The sequence below is a fragment of the Apodemus sylvaticus genome, chromosome 1 (genome assembly GCF_947179515.1).
Source record: "Apodemus sylvaticus chromosome 1, mApoSyl1.1, whole genome shotgun sequence".
Classification (NCBI taxonomy): Eukaryota; Metazoa; Chordata; class Mammalia; order Rodentia; family Muridae; genus Apodemus; species Apodemus sylvaticus.
In genome coordinates this window covers 57,493,129-57,508,039 of record NC_067472.1, presented here as the reverse complement: position 1 = coordinate 57,508,039, position 14,911 = coordinate 57,493,129, and the positions used below count along the sequence as shown (strand labels likewise).

Genomic DNA, 14,911 nt, shown 5'->3' with positions numbered 1-14,911 from the left:
TGCCCAAGAACAGCCAATCGAGAAAGCCTTCCCGGGAAGGGGCGGAGCCTAAGCCTGTAGCTCTTTTTTTTCTCGCCCACTCCGGACCTGGGTGTCACGACCCTCGAGCAAAAGGGACCTTCTCTCTCCTTTCCTTCTATGGTCATCTCAGCGGGACTTGAAGGCGTTACAGGACTCCATGTTCCAAATCTCCTCGAGCACTTTTTGGGAAATGATATTCAGGTGTCTGCCTTTGACTCCTGCCCACCCCACAACCGAAGCTAAACAGATGGCTTACCAGGCTCTTCTTCCTTTGCCGGAACTCTAAAGCATTCCTCCCAGCTACTCCGAATCTAGAGTCAAAGGTCCTGGCTCATTCCCAACCAACGCTCCCTCCCAGGGACCGGTTCCTGCCCGCAGGATGGGCCATCCAAAGGACTTGTTTCTTTAATAAACCTTGGTTGTGTGAAAGGTCTGTGTAGAAATAAACTTAACAATAATCCTGTCCTTGGCCAAAAAGGTCAAAATCTGACAGAAGAAGCCAAGGCTACACAGAGAAACCCTGTCTTGGAGGGAAAGAGGGAGGGAGGGAGGGAGACAGAGATAGAGAGACAGACAGAGAAAGGCAGAGAGAGACATGAAGAGACAGGAGAGAGAATGAGAAAGAATGAGAGAATCTATGGGGGAAGACAGAGAGGGCAGGCACAAAAGCTCACACTGAACATAGGCTCAATGGTAAAGCATTTCCCTAGCATGTAGAAGGCCCTGACTTATCCTTGGACCATAAAAGAAGGATGTGATGCAGAATTAGTTTCAGATCCCTAAAATATTTCCCAAAGAGGAAATATCTGAGGGGCCATTAAAGATACTGATGCCAACAGAGTGTTGCAGGACAGATAGGACTATATGGAGAGACCCTATCATCAAAAAACAAAAGCCTGCCAAGAGAGAAAAAGTATGTAAGAGAAGCAAGAAGTGTGGGAAAGTCACTGGTGCCCTGGAGCGCCTAGTTTCGGATTTAGCGAGGCTAATTGTGAGATTGTGGTAAGTGTGGGTATATGGGAAGCAGTAAGGTGAGGAGGTTCTTATCCTGTAATCCCAGTGCTTGGGAAGTTGAAGTTGGAAGATTGCTGCTAGTTTACCCTGGCCTAGTTTACACTAGAAAGTAAGACCTTGTCTCAACAAACAAACCATTCAAAAAAGGGAAGTTTGCTTCAATGGCGGATAGATGCCCAGTTCTTAAGGACCTGCAATGCTAGACTAGAAGCTTTCCCAAGGCCAGTGAGAATTTTAAAGAGGGAAATAACATTTCCAAATGGGGCTGGAGAGATGGCTCAGCGGTTAAGAGCATTGACTGCTTTTCCAAAGGTCCTGAGTTCAATTCCCAGCAACCACATGGTGGCTAACAACCATCTGTACTGGTGCCCTCTTCTGGTGTGTCTGAAGGAAGCAATGGTGGTGTACTCATATGTATAAAATAAAATAATTAAATCTTTAAAAAAAAATTTCCAAATGTTTTGTTTGAGCAGGGTATGTAATCCTGGAGGGCCTAAAAGTAGACCAGGCTGGCCTCCAATTCATGGAGATTCTCTGCCTCTGTGTAGGAATTAGAAACATGAACCACCACATCCAAGAAAATAACATTTTAAAAAGACTTTTCAGAAGCCAGTTGTGTTGGTATATGTCAGTAATCCCAGCACTTGGAGGGAGGAGGCAGAAGCTTTAGGAATTCAAGGTCATTCTCACCACAACAATTTCAAGACCTGAGCTGTAGGAGACTTTGTCCCCAACTCTGCCCCCTCCCCCAAAGAAGTCTCCAAATGTGCTGTGTGGGGTGTACTCTGGTGGCAGGGTGTACTCTGGATTAGTAACACTGTGTCTGTGAACAAAGAAGTGTGCAGAACTAGGCGTCAGTGGGGCGGGAGTGTAAGAAAAGCAGATAGAGGCTCTCAGCGGGCACATCAGCAGCTCTGAATGCCTGAAGAGAGAAACTTGGGAGACAGCCCAGGCTTCTAGAACGGATGGATGCTGGGGCTGCCACTGAGATAAGATTACAGGAAAACAGACTGGAGTTGAGAGGGATCTCTCTAGAAACCCTTAAAATGTGCACTGCCTAGGGACCAGAGGTGAAGTGGGAGACTGGGCCTTGTGAACCAGGACATCCAGGACATCCCCACCCCCTACTCCACCCCTACCTCCGACTTCTCAGTGAGCACCCCTCTAGTACCCTGAGATAAACTGACTTTTGTAGAACCCTCCCGTCCCCCATCCCCACCCTTCCCCTCCCCTATCCCTCCCCTCCCCCCCAACCCCCCACCCCCGTGTTTGGAGACATGCTTTCTCCGTGTAGCCCTGACTGTCCTGAAACTCACTCTGTAGATCAGGCTAACCTCAAATTCAGATATCTACCTGCCTCCCAAGTGCTGTGGTTAATTTCTTTTTTTCTTTTTTTGGTTTTTTGGATTTGGTTTTTTCGAGACAGGGTTTCTCTGTATAGCCCTGGCTGTCCTGCCTCCCAGAGTGCTGGGATTACAGGCGTGCGCCACCACCGCCCGGCGGTTAATTTTTTAATAATTATAGTGAGCTATATTTATGCATGTATACAACAGTCACACACGTAGAGGTCAGATAATAAGAGTAGAGCATACTGTTTCCTCCTGTCCTGTAATCTCAATGCCTGGGAGGTTGACGTTGGAAGACTGCTGCCAATTTAGACAAACTTGGACCACAAAGTAAGGCCTTGTCTCAACAAACATACAAAACAAAAAGCGGAGCTGGTTCTTTCCTTACACAATATGGGTGCTGGAGCTCGAACTCAGCCTTGCTGGCTCCTGTGTAAAGCTTTTACTGCCGTATGAGACGACAAAGAAGGCAGTGGAAAGCCTTAGGAGATAGGTGTCCCTGCAGATGCCTACTTCCAGGCAGAGCTCTGAAAGACTTTAAGAGAAGTCACTAGCTTGTATGTGGGTGTAGTATGTGTGAAAAACTGGGGCTGGAGAGAAAGCTAAGTGGTTAGGAGCAAGAAACTCTGTTCCCCACAACCATATGGGCAACTCATATTTGCCTGTAAATTTAACTCCAGGGGATCGGATACCTCTGATCTCAAAGGGCATTTGCACTCTCTCTCACACACACACGCCCTCTCCCCACATACACATAATTCAAAGTAATAAAAGTAAAATACATGCCCGGTACAAGAAAAATGCTCATCCGTCTGTCTGACGGACTATGGAAGTAGGGCCACCCACACCAGGCAATCGCTAGGATAGAGCCTCGGAAGCATTCTAGTTTAGGATACGGGTCAAAACTGGGCGGCTCTGAGAGAACCGAGAAGATGGGAACGTCAGAAGGAGGTAATGAGAGAATCTGCAAGACAGGGGAGTCTGGGAGAAGACTATGCCGAGGTCTTGCGAAAAAACCGTTCAGCAAGCGGCGTAGAGAGAAGAGCCGCTTCTCTCTGGCTCCGTCCCGGAAGTGGTCCTTCATTGGCTCCGGGTGCCCGGAGCAAAATCTCCGAACTCCCGGAAGTCGCTCTGCGGCTACTAGCCCGGCCCCCGGCCGTGCAAGCTCCGGCTTCGCGGGAACCCGGCCTGGGCATCGTCATGACCAGCGAACTAGACATTTTCGTGGGGAACACGACCCTTATAGATGAAGACGTGTATCGCCTCTGGCTGGATGGTTACTCAGGTCTGTGTAGCGCCCTCCCGGGAAGCTGTTGTTTTAGGTGAAAGGGGGCGTGGCTAGGACTTAGGCTTGGTTTAAGGAAGTGGGCTGACTGCGGGGAGTCGGGCAAGTGTAAGCTTTGGAGGTGGAGGTGAAACTGCTGGAGGGCCTCTGAGGTCTTACGGTAGCGCCCACTCCTCAGTGAACGATGCAGTGGCTCTGCGCGTACGCTCCGGAATCCTGGAGCAGACGGGAGCCACCACAGGAGTGCTGCAGAGCGACACCATGGACCACTACCGCACCTTTCACATGCTCGAGCGTCTGCTGCACGCGCCGCCGAAGCTGCTGCACCAGCTCATCTTCCAGATTCCTCCCTCCCGACAGGCACTCCTCATCGAGAGGTGCTCACTAGGGGGGTGGTGGGGATGTCAATCTGACTTATACCCATTTTGCAGGCTGAACCTGAGGTTTAGGGAGGGATGGGACGTACTCAGGATTTTAGAAAATTGAGAACAAAAAAGACCTTTTCCTTCCCTAAAGGATCACCAATAATGAATGTCCTGTGCCTCCACAAGGTACTACACCTTCGACGAGGCCTTTGTTCGGGAGGTCTTGGGCAAGAAACTGTCCAAAGGTACCAAGAAAGACCTGGATGACATCAGCACCAAAACAGGAATTACTCTCAAGAGCTGCCGGAGGCAGGTAGGTTCCACTATCCATCTAGCCAACCCCTTAATTCTTTTTTTTTTAAAGATTTATTTATTATATATGTAAGTACACGTTAGCTGTCCACAGACACTCCAGAAGAGGGCATCAGATCTCATTACGGATAGTTGTGAGCCACCATGTGGTTGCTGGGATTTGAACTCAGGACCTTCTGAAGAGAGCAGTCAGTGCTCTTAACCGCTGAGCCATCTCTCCAGCCGCCCCATCCTTCTGCTTACTACCGCAGCTCCACTTCTAGCCTTGGTTGTGGAACCAGCTTCGTCCCTCTTTCTCCTTCCACCTCCCATCTGGCCAGAGTGATCTTTTATAGGCTGAGTCTGGCCGAGGCTTTTCTCCGCATAGAGATTCATTGACTCCCACTGCCCTTGACCGTCAGACTCAGGCTGGGCCCCTGTAGACCTCTCTGGGCTTACATTTCTTGAGCCCCAAGGGTTTTTTTTGTTCATGGTACTCCCGCCTAGAAGATGCTGTTCATGGCCATATCTACCCCTTGAAATCTAAAAGGGAGCTAGATACTACCTTGTCCATGAGCCTTTTTGGTAGCTTCCATAAGCCTTGTCTTCAGGGGAGAAGTACCAGCGTGTAAACTGGGCTCAGATGGCTCCGGGTGTGACTCTTGCTACAACCTTCACAGGCCTCGGGTGCCTTTGTGTCTCATGAGTTCTCATAGATATGTGGCTTAGTTCATTTCCAGTTACATGGGAAAATCCATTCTAACTCAGGCTCTTGAAGAGCCAGAGATCACAATGCTACATGGAACGCAACGACAGGAACAAGTAAGCATTCTATTAAGAGAAGTGCCAAAAGCTGGCAAACATCTGTCAAATGATGGCAGTTATTAATACCTAGTCATGCCAGGGTGTGGTGGTGCACACCTTTAATCCCTGTTCTACGTAGTGAGTCCCAGGACAGCCAAGTCTACACAGAGAAACTCTGTCTCGAAACAAACAACAAAAACCTAGTCATTTGTTGAAGTGTTAGTACTAAACTAGCGCCTGCCCAGCAGATAGGTGACAGGAGAGAGAAGTCCCTTAGCAACCCATTCTCTGTAGACCAGGCTGGCCTCGAACTCAGAAATCCGCCTTCCCTCTGCCTCCCAAGTGCTGGGATTACAGGCGTGCGCCACCACCGCCCGGCTCTGACCAGTCTTCTTGCCTTACAGTTTGACAACTTTAAGCGCGTCTTCAAGGTGGTGGAAGAAATGCGGGGCTCCCTGGTGGATAACATCCAGCAGCACTTCCTCCTCTCTGACCGATTAGCCAGGTGAGGGGCCGCCGCCTCCCTCCCTTCCTACATGACATTGGCTTGGGCCCTTAGCCCGGTGCCCCTTCCCTCTCCTAACCCCTTTACCTCCGACTATTCTGGTGGAATGATTATTCTTTTTTTTTTTTTTCTTTTTGGCTTTTTCGAGACAGGGTTTCTCTGTGTAGCCCTGGCTGTCCTAGAACTCACTCTGTAGACCAGGCTGGCCTCGAACTCAGAAATCCACCTTCCCTCTGCCTCCCAAGTGCTGGGATTAGAGGCGTGCACCACCACTGTTTGGTGGAATGATTATTCTATTAGTGATCTGTAAACTGCATCAAATTGCCAAGGGTAAGGCATTTGTAAAGCACTGAAGAAGTGCTCAGTGATGCTGTGCGGCCTTCCGTTGTATTCCTTAGGAAGACTGGCTGGATTTTTTTGCAGAGGTGGGAGGTTGGTAAGGACATGGTCTGTGGTTGGTCACTTGGTGAGTTAGAGCAGAAACAGACCAGAACTAAAATGCTGAAGCAGGATTGCTGCTAAGAGGGATTTAAAACAATAAAGAGTTTCTTCAAGAATGGTTCCTAGGTAATCAGACACTGTTGTGCGAACCAGGAAAAGGTATTTCTGGTCCTAAGAGAGTCACTGTCCCTGTCTGCAGAGATTATGCAGCCATCGTCTTTTTTGCCAACAACCGCTTTGAAACAGGAAAGAAAAAGCTACAGTACCTGAGCTTTGGTGACTTTGCTTTCTGTGCTGAGCTTATGATCCGGAACTGGACCCTTGGAGCCGTCGGTGAGGCCCCCACTGAGCCAGGTGCCTGGACTCCCAGCCTCGTGGGGACTGCTTCCCTGCTCTCTGTTTGTCCTGATGTATATATAGCTTCCGCAGTGCCCAGCACCCTCGATCCCTAGCCCCTCCACCCCAGGCCAGCTCTATGTGGTCAGTCCCCTTGCTCCGCACACACCTGTCACACGCCTGTCTGCAGACCGAGGGCTCACCATTGTGTGGCCTGTGGCATGACATTCCACCGTCCACCTCTGAGATCCCAGTGAAGTAGTGGTGAAGAGGGTTCAGTACCCCGTAAGATGGTGTCTCATCCACCACAACTTCTTTCGTGGCCTTTGCAGACTCACAGATGGATGACATGGATGTGGACTTAGATAAGGAGTTTCTCCAAGACTTGAAGGAGCTCAAGGTTCTAGTAGCTGACAAGGACCTTCTAGACTTGCACAAGAGGTGACTGTGGGGGTCCATGCGGCAGGGTATAAAATAGTGTCAGATGGCTAAAGGTTTGACTGTCTTCCTGCAGCCTGGTGTGCACTGCCCTCCGGGGAAAGCTGGGTGTCTTCTCTGAGATGGAAACCAACTTCAAGGTCTGTGGCCCTGTGCAGACCCTTCCCCCTAAAGTGTCAGGAGCCTTCTGTGCTGCACCCCTGCCAGGCAGCTCTGCTCATTCCTGAAGTTGACCAGCAGGTGGCACTGCTGCTCTCCCTGTCTGCTTATGAGGGGGTCCCGCGTTCATAACAAAAGGGATTTGATTGTCCGAGGGAGGTGGATATATTTTGGGAGGGGCCTGGCCCTCCCTCAGCCTCAGTACTCAGCCTCTGGCTTCTGGAGCAGAAGACAGAACTCCCGAGATCCTTGCCCCACAGAATCTGTCCCGGGGGCTGGTGAATGTGGCTGCCAAGCTGACCCACAATAAGGATGTCAGAGACCTATTTGTGGACCTTGTGGAGAAGGTAAGCAGTTCTTTCCCTCACCCCCTGGTCCCCATCCTGCCGTGTCTGAGCAGTACTGGTGGTGCTACTTGTCCCCTTGGGCCTATAGTTTGTGGAACCCTGCCGCTCTGACCACTGGCCACTGAGTGACGTGCGGCTCTTCCTCAACCAGTATTCAGCGTCGGTCCACTCCCTGGATGGCTTCCGGTAAGAGATGCCAGGCCTGCTGGTAACTTCCTTGCCCTCCAGTAGCCTCGGGGTCCTCTGCTGCACTACCCTGTGTGGGGGGGGGTTCCGCCTCTCCTTGTTGACCTTGGGCAAGTTCTGTACTTTAGCTTTTCTAAAGATAAACTGAGGATAAAGCCAGAAGACTCATAAGATTTATGGAAACTAAATCATCCTCACATCAGCCCTCAGCACTGGGTGGGAGCAGGGAGAAGGGGGCCGGACATAAGGGCTCGTTTGTAATCCTGGCACATCGGAAGCTGGGGCATGAGGATTGCCACTGTTTTCCGGGCAGCATGGGTCACAGCATGAGACTGTCTCAAAAACAAACTATCCAGAAAAGGTGGGCGGGGGGCAGTCTTTGATGTGTTAAAGTGTAGAAAGCACTCATGGTGGTGTAGTAGGGTTGGCAGGCGGGGAATAGAGTCCCCTTCACTGTTACCATCTCCATTGCAGGCACCAGGCCCTCTGGGACCGCTACATGGGCACCCTCCGTGGCTGCCTTCTGCGTCTCTATCATGATTAGAGCCTTTTCCTCCCTCCCTGCCTCCCTCCCTCCACCACACCCTGAGAATAAAGTTGGAGACTGGACCTTGCTCCAGGCTGAAGAGCTCGTGGGGATTTCCACAATGCACACACGTGTGCTCTGAGTGCCCTGTCGTCACGCATAAGGATGTGTACGCTAGCACCTCAGGGACTGGACCAAGGCACAGGCGAGGTCTTCCCACCCCACTCCCGCCCCACTCTACACCCCAGCTGAATCCACTCAGAAGCTGTGGAGCATGTCTCGGTTTATGAAGGCGTAAGAGAGGATGTGGCAGTCGGGCAGAAACCCAGGGCGGGGCTGACAAGGGGCAGTGGCTGCTGGCCTCAAGGTGGACAAGAGATTGGTAGCTTCTTAACTGGTAGGCTCACTAGAGCTGTGATCGGATACTTGGTGATTCCACAGGTGTTGTTTCCCCGATAGAGCCTGAAGTAACCCTAGGAAGTTGGGGGTATCAGGCCAGAAGGTAAAGAAGACATTACAGACAGCCCCCTTCCTGCCTCCGCTTGCTCACCTTCTCGCCCCACCCATCTCCCCAGGAGTTCTTCAGGATCCAGAAGGGGGTGGAGCGGCGAGGTTTGCGAGGATGGGACAAGACTGTCCCTGTCTGCATGCCCGCTTTCTCCTTGCCGAAACCCACCAGCAAGACAGAGTGGTCCACATGTTGAGGGTCGCAGGAACTGGGTGTGGCCTTGATCACCCCCTTCTGGTAATCCTGCAAGGGTGGGGACAGAGGAGCTGAATCCAGGGCATCTCCCCATGTGCCCTCACCCTGCCCCTGTCCACCCACCTTTAGTAGCTTCATGTTGATGGTCACAGTGATAGGCCCGTGGACGGCCAGGTAGCGGGCAATTGCTGCAAATAGTAATTACTGGAGACCTGAGGGCGCCGTCAAGCCCTGCTGCCCTGTGGTTGCTGTTCTTACAGGGCAATGGTGTTTAATTGGGTCTCCCATGGCCAGGTTGTCTGCCTCCGTTCTGGTTTCTCTGCCCCACCCTCCATATCCACCCTGGCCATACCCTGCTCATTTCTGGACAACATGGTGAAATCCTGAATCCAGGCCACTTTCTTATACTTCTTGGCCAGGCACCTGTGGGGCTTCTGGTGCCCCTGGAATGGGTAATCCTGTTCACTGGCCAGGCCACCTGAAGACAAGCAAGACCAGGAAGGAGCTTTGGATACTGAACACTCACCATCCCTACGGACATCCCACGAGGGCTGGTACTCAACTGTAGTTGAGGACAGTTATATATGCGTCCCACACGAAGCCACCCTTGCAGCCATTTCCACAACGGTCACAGTCCAGCAGCTCTAAGGCAGAAAGGGACAGCATAGGTGAGCAGGTCCCCTAGGCCACTTTCCCTGTCAGATGTCCACCCTGTCATACCCTGCACAGAGACGTCCACAAACTTCTGGTGTTTGATGCGCCACAGAGCCTGGATGTTGTCCGCTGCTGCCATGGCCCAGCAGCACCTACACTTTTCCTGAGTGGATGGGGGAGGGGGAAGGTGTCAAGGCCTTGACCTCATCTGCCCACTCCTTGTGGTAGATGGGGACAAACTGGGTGGGGACAGATACCTGGTTCTTGATTGATGAGATGATGTTCTTTGCTTTACGCCAGTCACAGGTAGGGGGCACAGATTCCCCCCACTCTTGAGACTCTACCTTTTTGGCCATGTTGGGGATCCTTTCCGGTGCCCTCTGGTGCCCATATAACTGGCCAAACTCTTCCTCTGGAGGAAGACAGGGCCAGAGAAGTCACGGGTTTGACACCCTTCTCTTTCCATATCCTCTTTCTAGCTGTCACTATCTTGGCTCCTCCCATCCCTATAATCCCTTCGAAGGCTTCAGGTGGGACACTGAGGCCTAGAGAGGTCCATCTTGTGCTGGTGCAGTCTCTACACCTTCTGCTTCTGGCCTGAGAGGCAAGCTGTACACAGGTCACACAAGTCATGTCTTGGGCTCTGGGATTTAGAGAAGTCACCCAGGCTGGCCATGAAAGGGGAGATTTACTTTGTACATTTGCCAGTCACCCTACCCACCACTTAGAGGCCAGGAGGATACCTGTGAGGTCACTGAATGGAGTCTCTCCAAACTCAGCTGTACCCAAGTCTTCTTGTTGTAGCCGTTGAGCCTGAGCCAGGTTGTGGGCAAAGATAGCCAGACGGCGAGTGTACTCTAGGCCAAAAAAAGAGTTGTAGGCTAGTCTCAGGGCAGGAAGTGGCCACCCACAACCACTCAGGTAAGTGCTGGCACTTTCCATCACTACAACTCTACTGCAAGAAAGTGATTGTCCTGCCGGGCAGTGGTGGTGCATGCCTTTAATCCCAGCACTTGGGAGGCAGAGGCAGGCAGATTTCTGAGTTCGAGGCCAGCCTGGTCTACAGAGTGAGTTCCAGGACAGCCAGGGCTATACAGAGAAACCCTGTCTCAAACAAACAAACTAACAAAAAACAAAAAAGAAAGTGATTGTCCAGGCCATGTGAGGTTAGACTTTCCCCCAGAGACACTAACAGGCCCGCCCTATGGGCAAGCTAAGCGAGGCCTTTTGAGGCAGTAACTCAAAAAGGAAAGTTAAAGTGGCTAGAGGTCGGTTTCCTGCATCTGTGGGCTGTACCTACTCTTGTCTCCTCTTCACACATCTGACCACAGGTTTGGAGGATGGGTGGGTGGGGTGAGGGGATGGGGCATACCACACACACACACACACACACAGCAAGCGGGGGAGCACTTTGTGATAGCTTGGGACTGGGGTCCTTGCCACCTTGGAGATAGGGATCTGCTGATTGAAAATGTGAAAATATGGTGGTCCTCCATGCCCTGCCTGGAGTCACAGTTAAATGGCCATAGGTCGTTCCATGCCCATCATACACGGGGAAGCTAAGGAGTGCGATGTGGACCTATCTCCTCCTCAATGGCCTGGCCCAGGTCTATTCCCCATCCGGAACCATAAGTGCATCTCTTGAGTGGACAGAGGAAGTCGGACTGGAAGCATCTGTGCCCATGATACCTGCTGGGTTCGAGTAACTCCGGTTGAACTGGATCTGAAACAGCTTGAAGACTTCTTTCAGTTCCAGTGGTCGGGGACCTGCATCCTGGCAAGGAGCCGAAAGTGGGGAAAGAATCATTGTGAACCCAACCTTGTCTCCAAGGCACAAAAACGGGGCAAAGGGTCATCGTGCTTTCTTCTCTGTTCTAAATGTGAGCATCCACACAACGCCAACTGCTCCCTCTGAGAAACAGGAAGATAAAGCTAGACAGGCAGTTCACCCCTCTATTTGGATGCTCATTCCAGCATTCAAGAGGCTGAGGCAGGAGGACAGCTGAGAATTTGAAGCCAGTGAAACACCCTGGGCTACACAATTAAAAGCTAACCTGAGCTACAAAGTGAGACCTTTGTCTTTTTTTTTTTTTTTTTTTCCTCCAAAAACAAGGTCTTTCTTCATAGCCTTGTTCTCAAACTCCTTACATAGACCAGACTGGTCTCAAACTCAGAGATCCTTCTGCTACCCTGCCCTTCGGGACCCTGTCTTAAGAAAACTAAAAAGGAAGAGAAAAAAATATGCCAGTTCACAAAGATAAGGCCACAGACATGGAGCAGGCGCTGAAAGCAGGTGAGAAACGTTTACCTTAGTGAGGAGGTAGTCGCCCAGGCCTTGGCCTGCTAACAACAGGGCCAGAAAGCAGGAGAGGTGGACCGGCAGTGTCATGGCGAAGCCTCCAGTGCCTGCCAGGAGCAGGAAGCTGAGCCGACTAAGCTGCAAAGGGCGGGGCTGGAGAGACCAAGAGGGGAAACCAGGCTTCGGGAGGAGGGTAGACCTCCACCTGCCTGCCTGGGCCCCCACCCACTTATTTTCAATAGCAACTCTTGGCTACCATGCACCAGTCTCTTCTGGGATATAAAGACAAATCTGTCCCTAAGGAGACAAGAGGACACATCTCAGTGGACAGTGATGATCCCGGCATCAGCGCCATGATGGAAACCCGGCAGGGACACAGGTGTCTGGTGTCCAGACAGGGACGAGTAGTGCTCAGGGTTCCCTAGAGACTCTCTTGCTTTACTTGTGAAACAACTTAAGGGCCACCTTTAAGAAGCCCTTCCTGCTTGAAAGCCCAACCGGGTATAACTATTCATAGCCCCTTGAGCCCTGGACACACTGTTGTCCATTCATCTGCCTCCCAACCTCAGAGGTGACCACCCTTCTGTGTCTAGACCATCCGGAAATGTGGGGTTGGCTCTATGAGTATTAATTTGAGTCGTTTTGTTTGTATGATGTTGATGAGACAGGGTCTCACTAAGTCACTCTGACTGGTCTAACCCTCCAGCTATGTAGCTAGACCAGGCTTTTATTTACAAATATTTGCTTGCCTCTGCCTAAACTCTGGGATTAAAGGCGGGTGCTACTAGACCAGGCAGTTTGGGGCTTCTTTTGTGAGAGAAGGAAGTGGGTCTCATGTAGCCCAGGCTGGCCCTAAACTTTTTAGGTTAGGGAAGACTGAATTCCTGATGCTCCTGCTTAGAACTGAATTCAGCCTTCCTTAGAGACACCAGTGTGCTCTGAATGACTGAGAACTTGTAGTCGGCTTCTGTCCCGTTTCTTTTCCTCAAGATGGCCGATGAATGAGGAGAAAGACAAGACAAAGTATCCTAGAGAAACAAGCGTGGAAGCTGTGGTCTGGATGGGCAGCCTCTGACATCTGTTATCGCTGTCTCATTCTAAGTGGGTCCTTGGGCTAATGAAGCTCTCACCCTGCCACTGACCTTCAGGCTGGGACACAGCTGCCAAGACCAGAGAGAGGTGCAAAGAGCTGGCTTCCCAGGGTCCGTGCTCAGGGCAAAGGAGAGGAGGGGTCTAATCCTGGAGTCACCCACTTACCTGCTGTCTACCTTGTATCTTCATTAGGGATTGTCTTAGAACGGCTATGTTCCATTAAACTCTACCCATATCTCTCCCTGGGACAGTAAGCCAAGGAACCTCTATTTAAATAAAAAAAAAAATGCTACTTTCACTAAAATTAAGTGGGCAGACAGAAGTCCACAGGTGCCTAGCCCAATGGCCCTGGAGCCCAAACATGTCCCCCAGGTCGATTGTGTGCTATGTGGGTCGAATGTGGGTGACAGGTCATTCACACTTTCCCTTGTGAAAGTCTAAAGGAAGGGGCTGGGGGCTTTTCTCCATGTTCCATCCATCCCTCAGACACAAACTCTGCAAGGAGAGGTTCTCATGGGTTTTGGACAGCACTGTGTCCTTGGTGCCTGGCACATCCTGATCAGCAGTGACCACTCAGCAAACATTTGCATAAGTGTGTGACCCTCCCCCTCTTGATCATTTACTCCCTTATCCTGTAGCTCCTGCCCAGCTACTGACCAGTTAGGGCTAGGCTGTGAGTCTAGGAACCTCACTGTCTTTGAGGAAAGAGAACACCCTACAATCCTCTTGTCAAGCCAGATATGGGATACCCTTGCTACCTACTTCACAGGGAAGAGCGGCTGAGAGGCTGGGAAGCAACCAAATAGGAAGCTTTCCAGGGGCATGATGCCAATGCAGGGAGGTTGGGCAAAGTCACCCGGTGGCAGAGGTCAGAGGAGGCCGTTGGGAAGGCAGGGGCATGACATTGGCTTAGTGGTACAAAATTGGAGGTTCCTGCTCAAGTTTGAGTCGTCCACTGCGTTTTAAGTCCTTTCAGTTTGGGTCTTGGTGCCTGTAAGTGACAGCAGCAGCTCTGAGTGGCATGGGACTTAAGAGCCTGGCCAGGTGTTTACGTAGTAGCTCCTCCTTGTTGTACATGGGGACAAGGTTCAGTCTTAGAAACAGTGGGATCTGAGTCCTAACAGTGTTCTTGTTGTGTTGGTTGCATCTGGGACAAATATCTCAGCCCTTCTCATCTGTGAAGTGGGGTAGCAATGGTATCCCATCTCTGGCTTGACAAGAGGGTTGTAGAGTGTCCCTGCCAATGCCTGAGGTGGTTAGATCTTGATAATCAGGAGTTTTACTTAACATTATTAACAGCTTAATTAAGTGGTTGTGGTGATACATGCCTATAATGCTAACACCTAGGAGACTGAGACAAGAAGCTTGCCAGGAGCTCAAGGCTAACCTGGCTTCATAAAAAGTTCCAGGCCGAGCCGGGGGTTGGTGTGGGGTGGTGGCGGCGGCACATGCCTTTTTTTTTTTTTTTTTTTTTTTTTGGTTTTTCAAGACAGGGCTACACAGAGAAACCCTGTCTTGAAAAAACAAAACAAAACAAAAAAATGTTCCAGGACAGCCTGGGCTATATGAGACCCTGTTTCAAACAATAACAGACAGATTAACTAAGATGTAAGTCACTTACTGTGCAATGTATCTTTTTGTTTTTTTGTTTGTTTTGTCTTTTTGTTTTCAAGATAGGGTCTCACTGTGTAGCTCTGGTGGTCACAGAACTCACTATGTAGACCAGGCTGGCCTCCAGTTCACAGAGATCCAGATCCACCTACCTCTGCCTCTCTCAAGATGAGATAAAAGATGTATGCCACCACTGTCCAGCTGCAATTTACCTTTTAAGAAAATATGTATGTAAGGCAGTATTGTGGTGCCCACCTTTAGTCCTAGCGCTCAGGAAGCACAGGCGGTGGGTCTCTAAGTTGGAGGATACTGTGATCTGCATAGTGAGTTCCAGGAGAGCCAGGGCTGTGTAAAGAGACCCTGTCTAAAACACCAAGCCAACCCCAGAAAGAAAGAAAGAAAGAAAGAAAGAAAGAAAGAAAGAAAGAAAGAAAGAAAGAAAGAAAGAAAGAAAGAAAGAAGGAAAGAAAGAAAGAAAGGGAAAGGAA

The 14,911-nt window shown here is 50.6% G+C and overlaps 2 protein-coding genes across 7 annotated transcripts; one reads left to right on the top strand and one right to left on the bottom strand.

The window, feature by feature from the left end:
• The first annotated feature begins 3,493 nt into the window (after positions 1–3,493).
• Positions 3,494–8,166, top strand: Fibp (FGF1 intracellular binding protein). Of its 2 annotated transcripts, none has more exons than XM_052192726.1 (10): positions 3,494–3,666; positions 3,845–4,043; positions 4,218–4,344; positions 5,531–5,631; positions 6,272–6,426; positions 6,741–6,849; positions 6,923–6,986; positions 7,266–7,352; positions 7,441–7,538; positions 8,013–8,166. In XM_052192726.1, exons 1-10 carry the CDS (start codon positions 3,582–3,584, stop codon positions 8,080–8,082), a joined length of 1,095 nt encoding a protein of 364 aa, XP_052048686.1. In that variant the 5' UTR covers positions 3,494–3,581; the 3' UTR covers positions 8,083–8,166. The 2 variants fall into 2 exon arrangements, with proteins under 2 accessions (XP_052048686.1, XP_052048693.1); XM_052192733.1 differs by having other exon boundaries at positions 3,495–3,666; positions 6,272–6,405.
• Positions 8,167–8,330: 164 nt separating this feature from the next.
• Ctsw (cathepsin W) lies at positions 8,331–11,855 on the bottom strand. Of its 5 annotated transcripts, XM_052192695.1 has the most exons (10): positions 11,730–11,853; positions 11,111–11,195; positions 10,165–10,278; positions 9,679–9,833; positions 9,488–9,584; positions 9,331–9,411; positions 9,120–9,245; positions 8,891–8,955; positions 8,615–8,815; positions 8,331–8,537 (listed from the first exon to the last, which is right to left on the bottom strand). In XM_052192695.1, exons 1-10 carry the CDS (start codon positions 11,808–11,810, stop codon positions 8,427–8,429), a joined length of 1,116 nt encoding a protein of 371 aa, XP_052048655.1. In that variant the 5' UTR covers positions 11,811–11,853; the 3' UTR covers positions 8,331–8,426. The 5 variants fall into 5 exon arrangements, with proteins under 5 accessions (XP_052048655.1, XP_052048646.1, XP_052048638.1 ...); XM_052192686.1 differs by having other exon boundaries at positions 8,331–8,526; positions 8,615–8,955; positions 11,730–11,855; XM_052192678.1 differs by having other exon boundaries at positions 8,615–8,955; positions 11,730–11,854.
• Between the last annotated feature and the right edge of the window lie 3,056 nt (positions 11,856–14,911).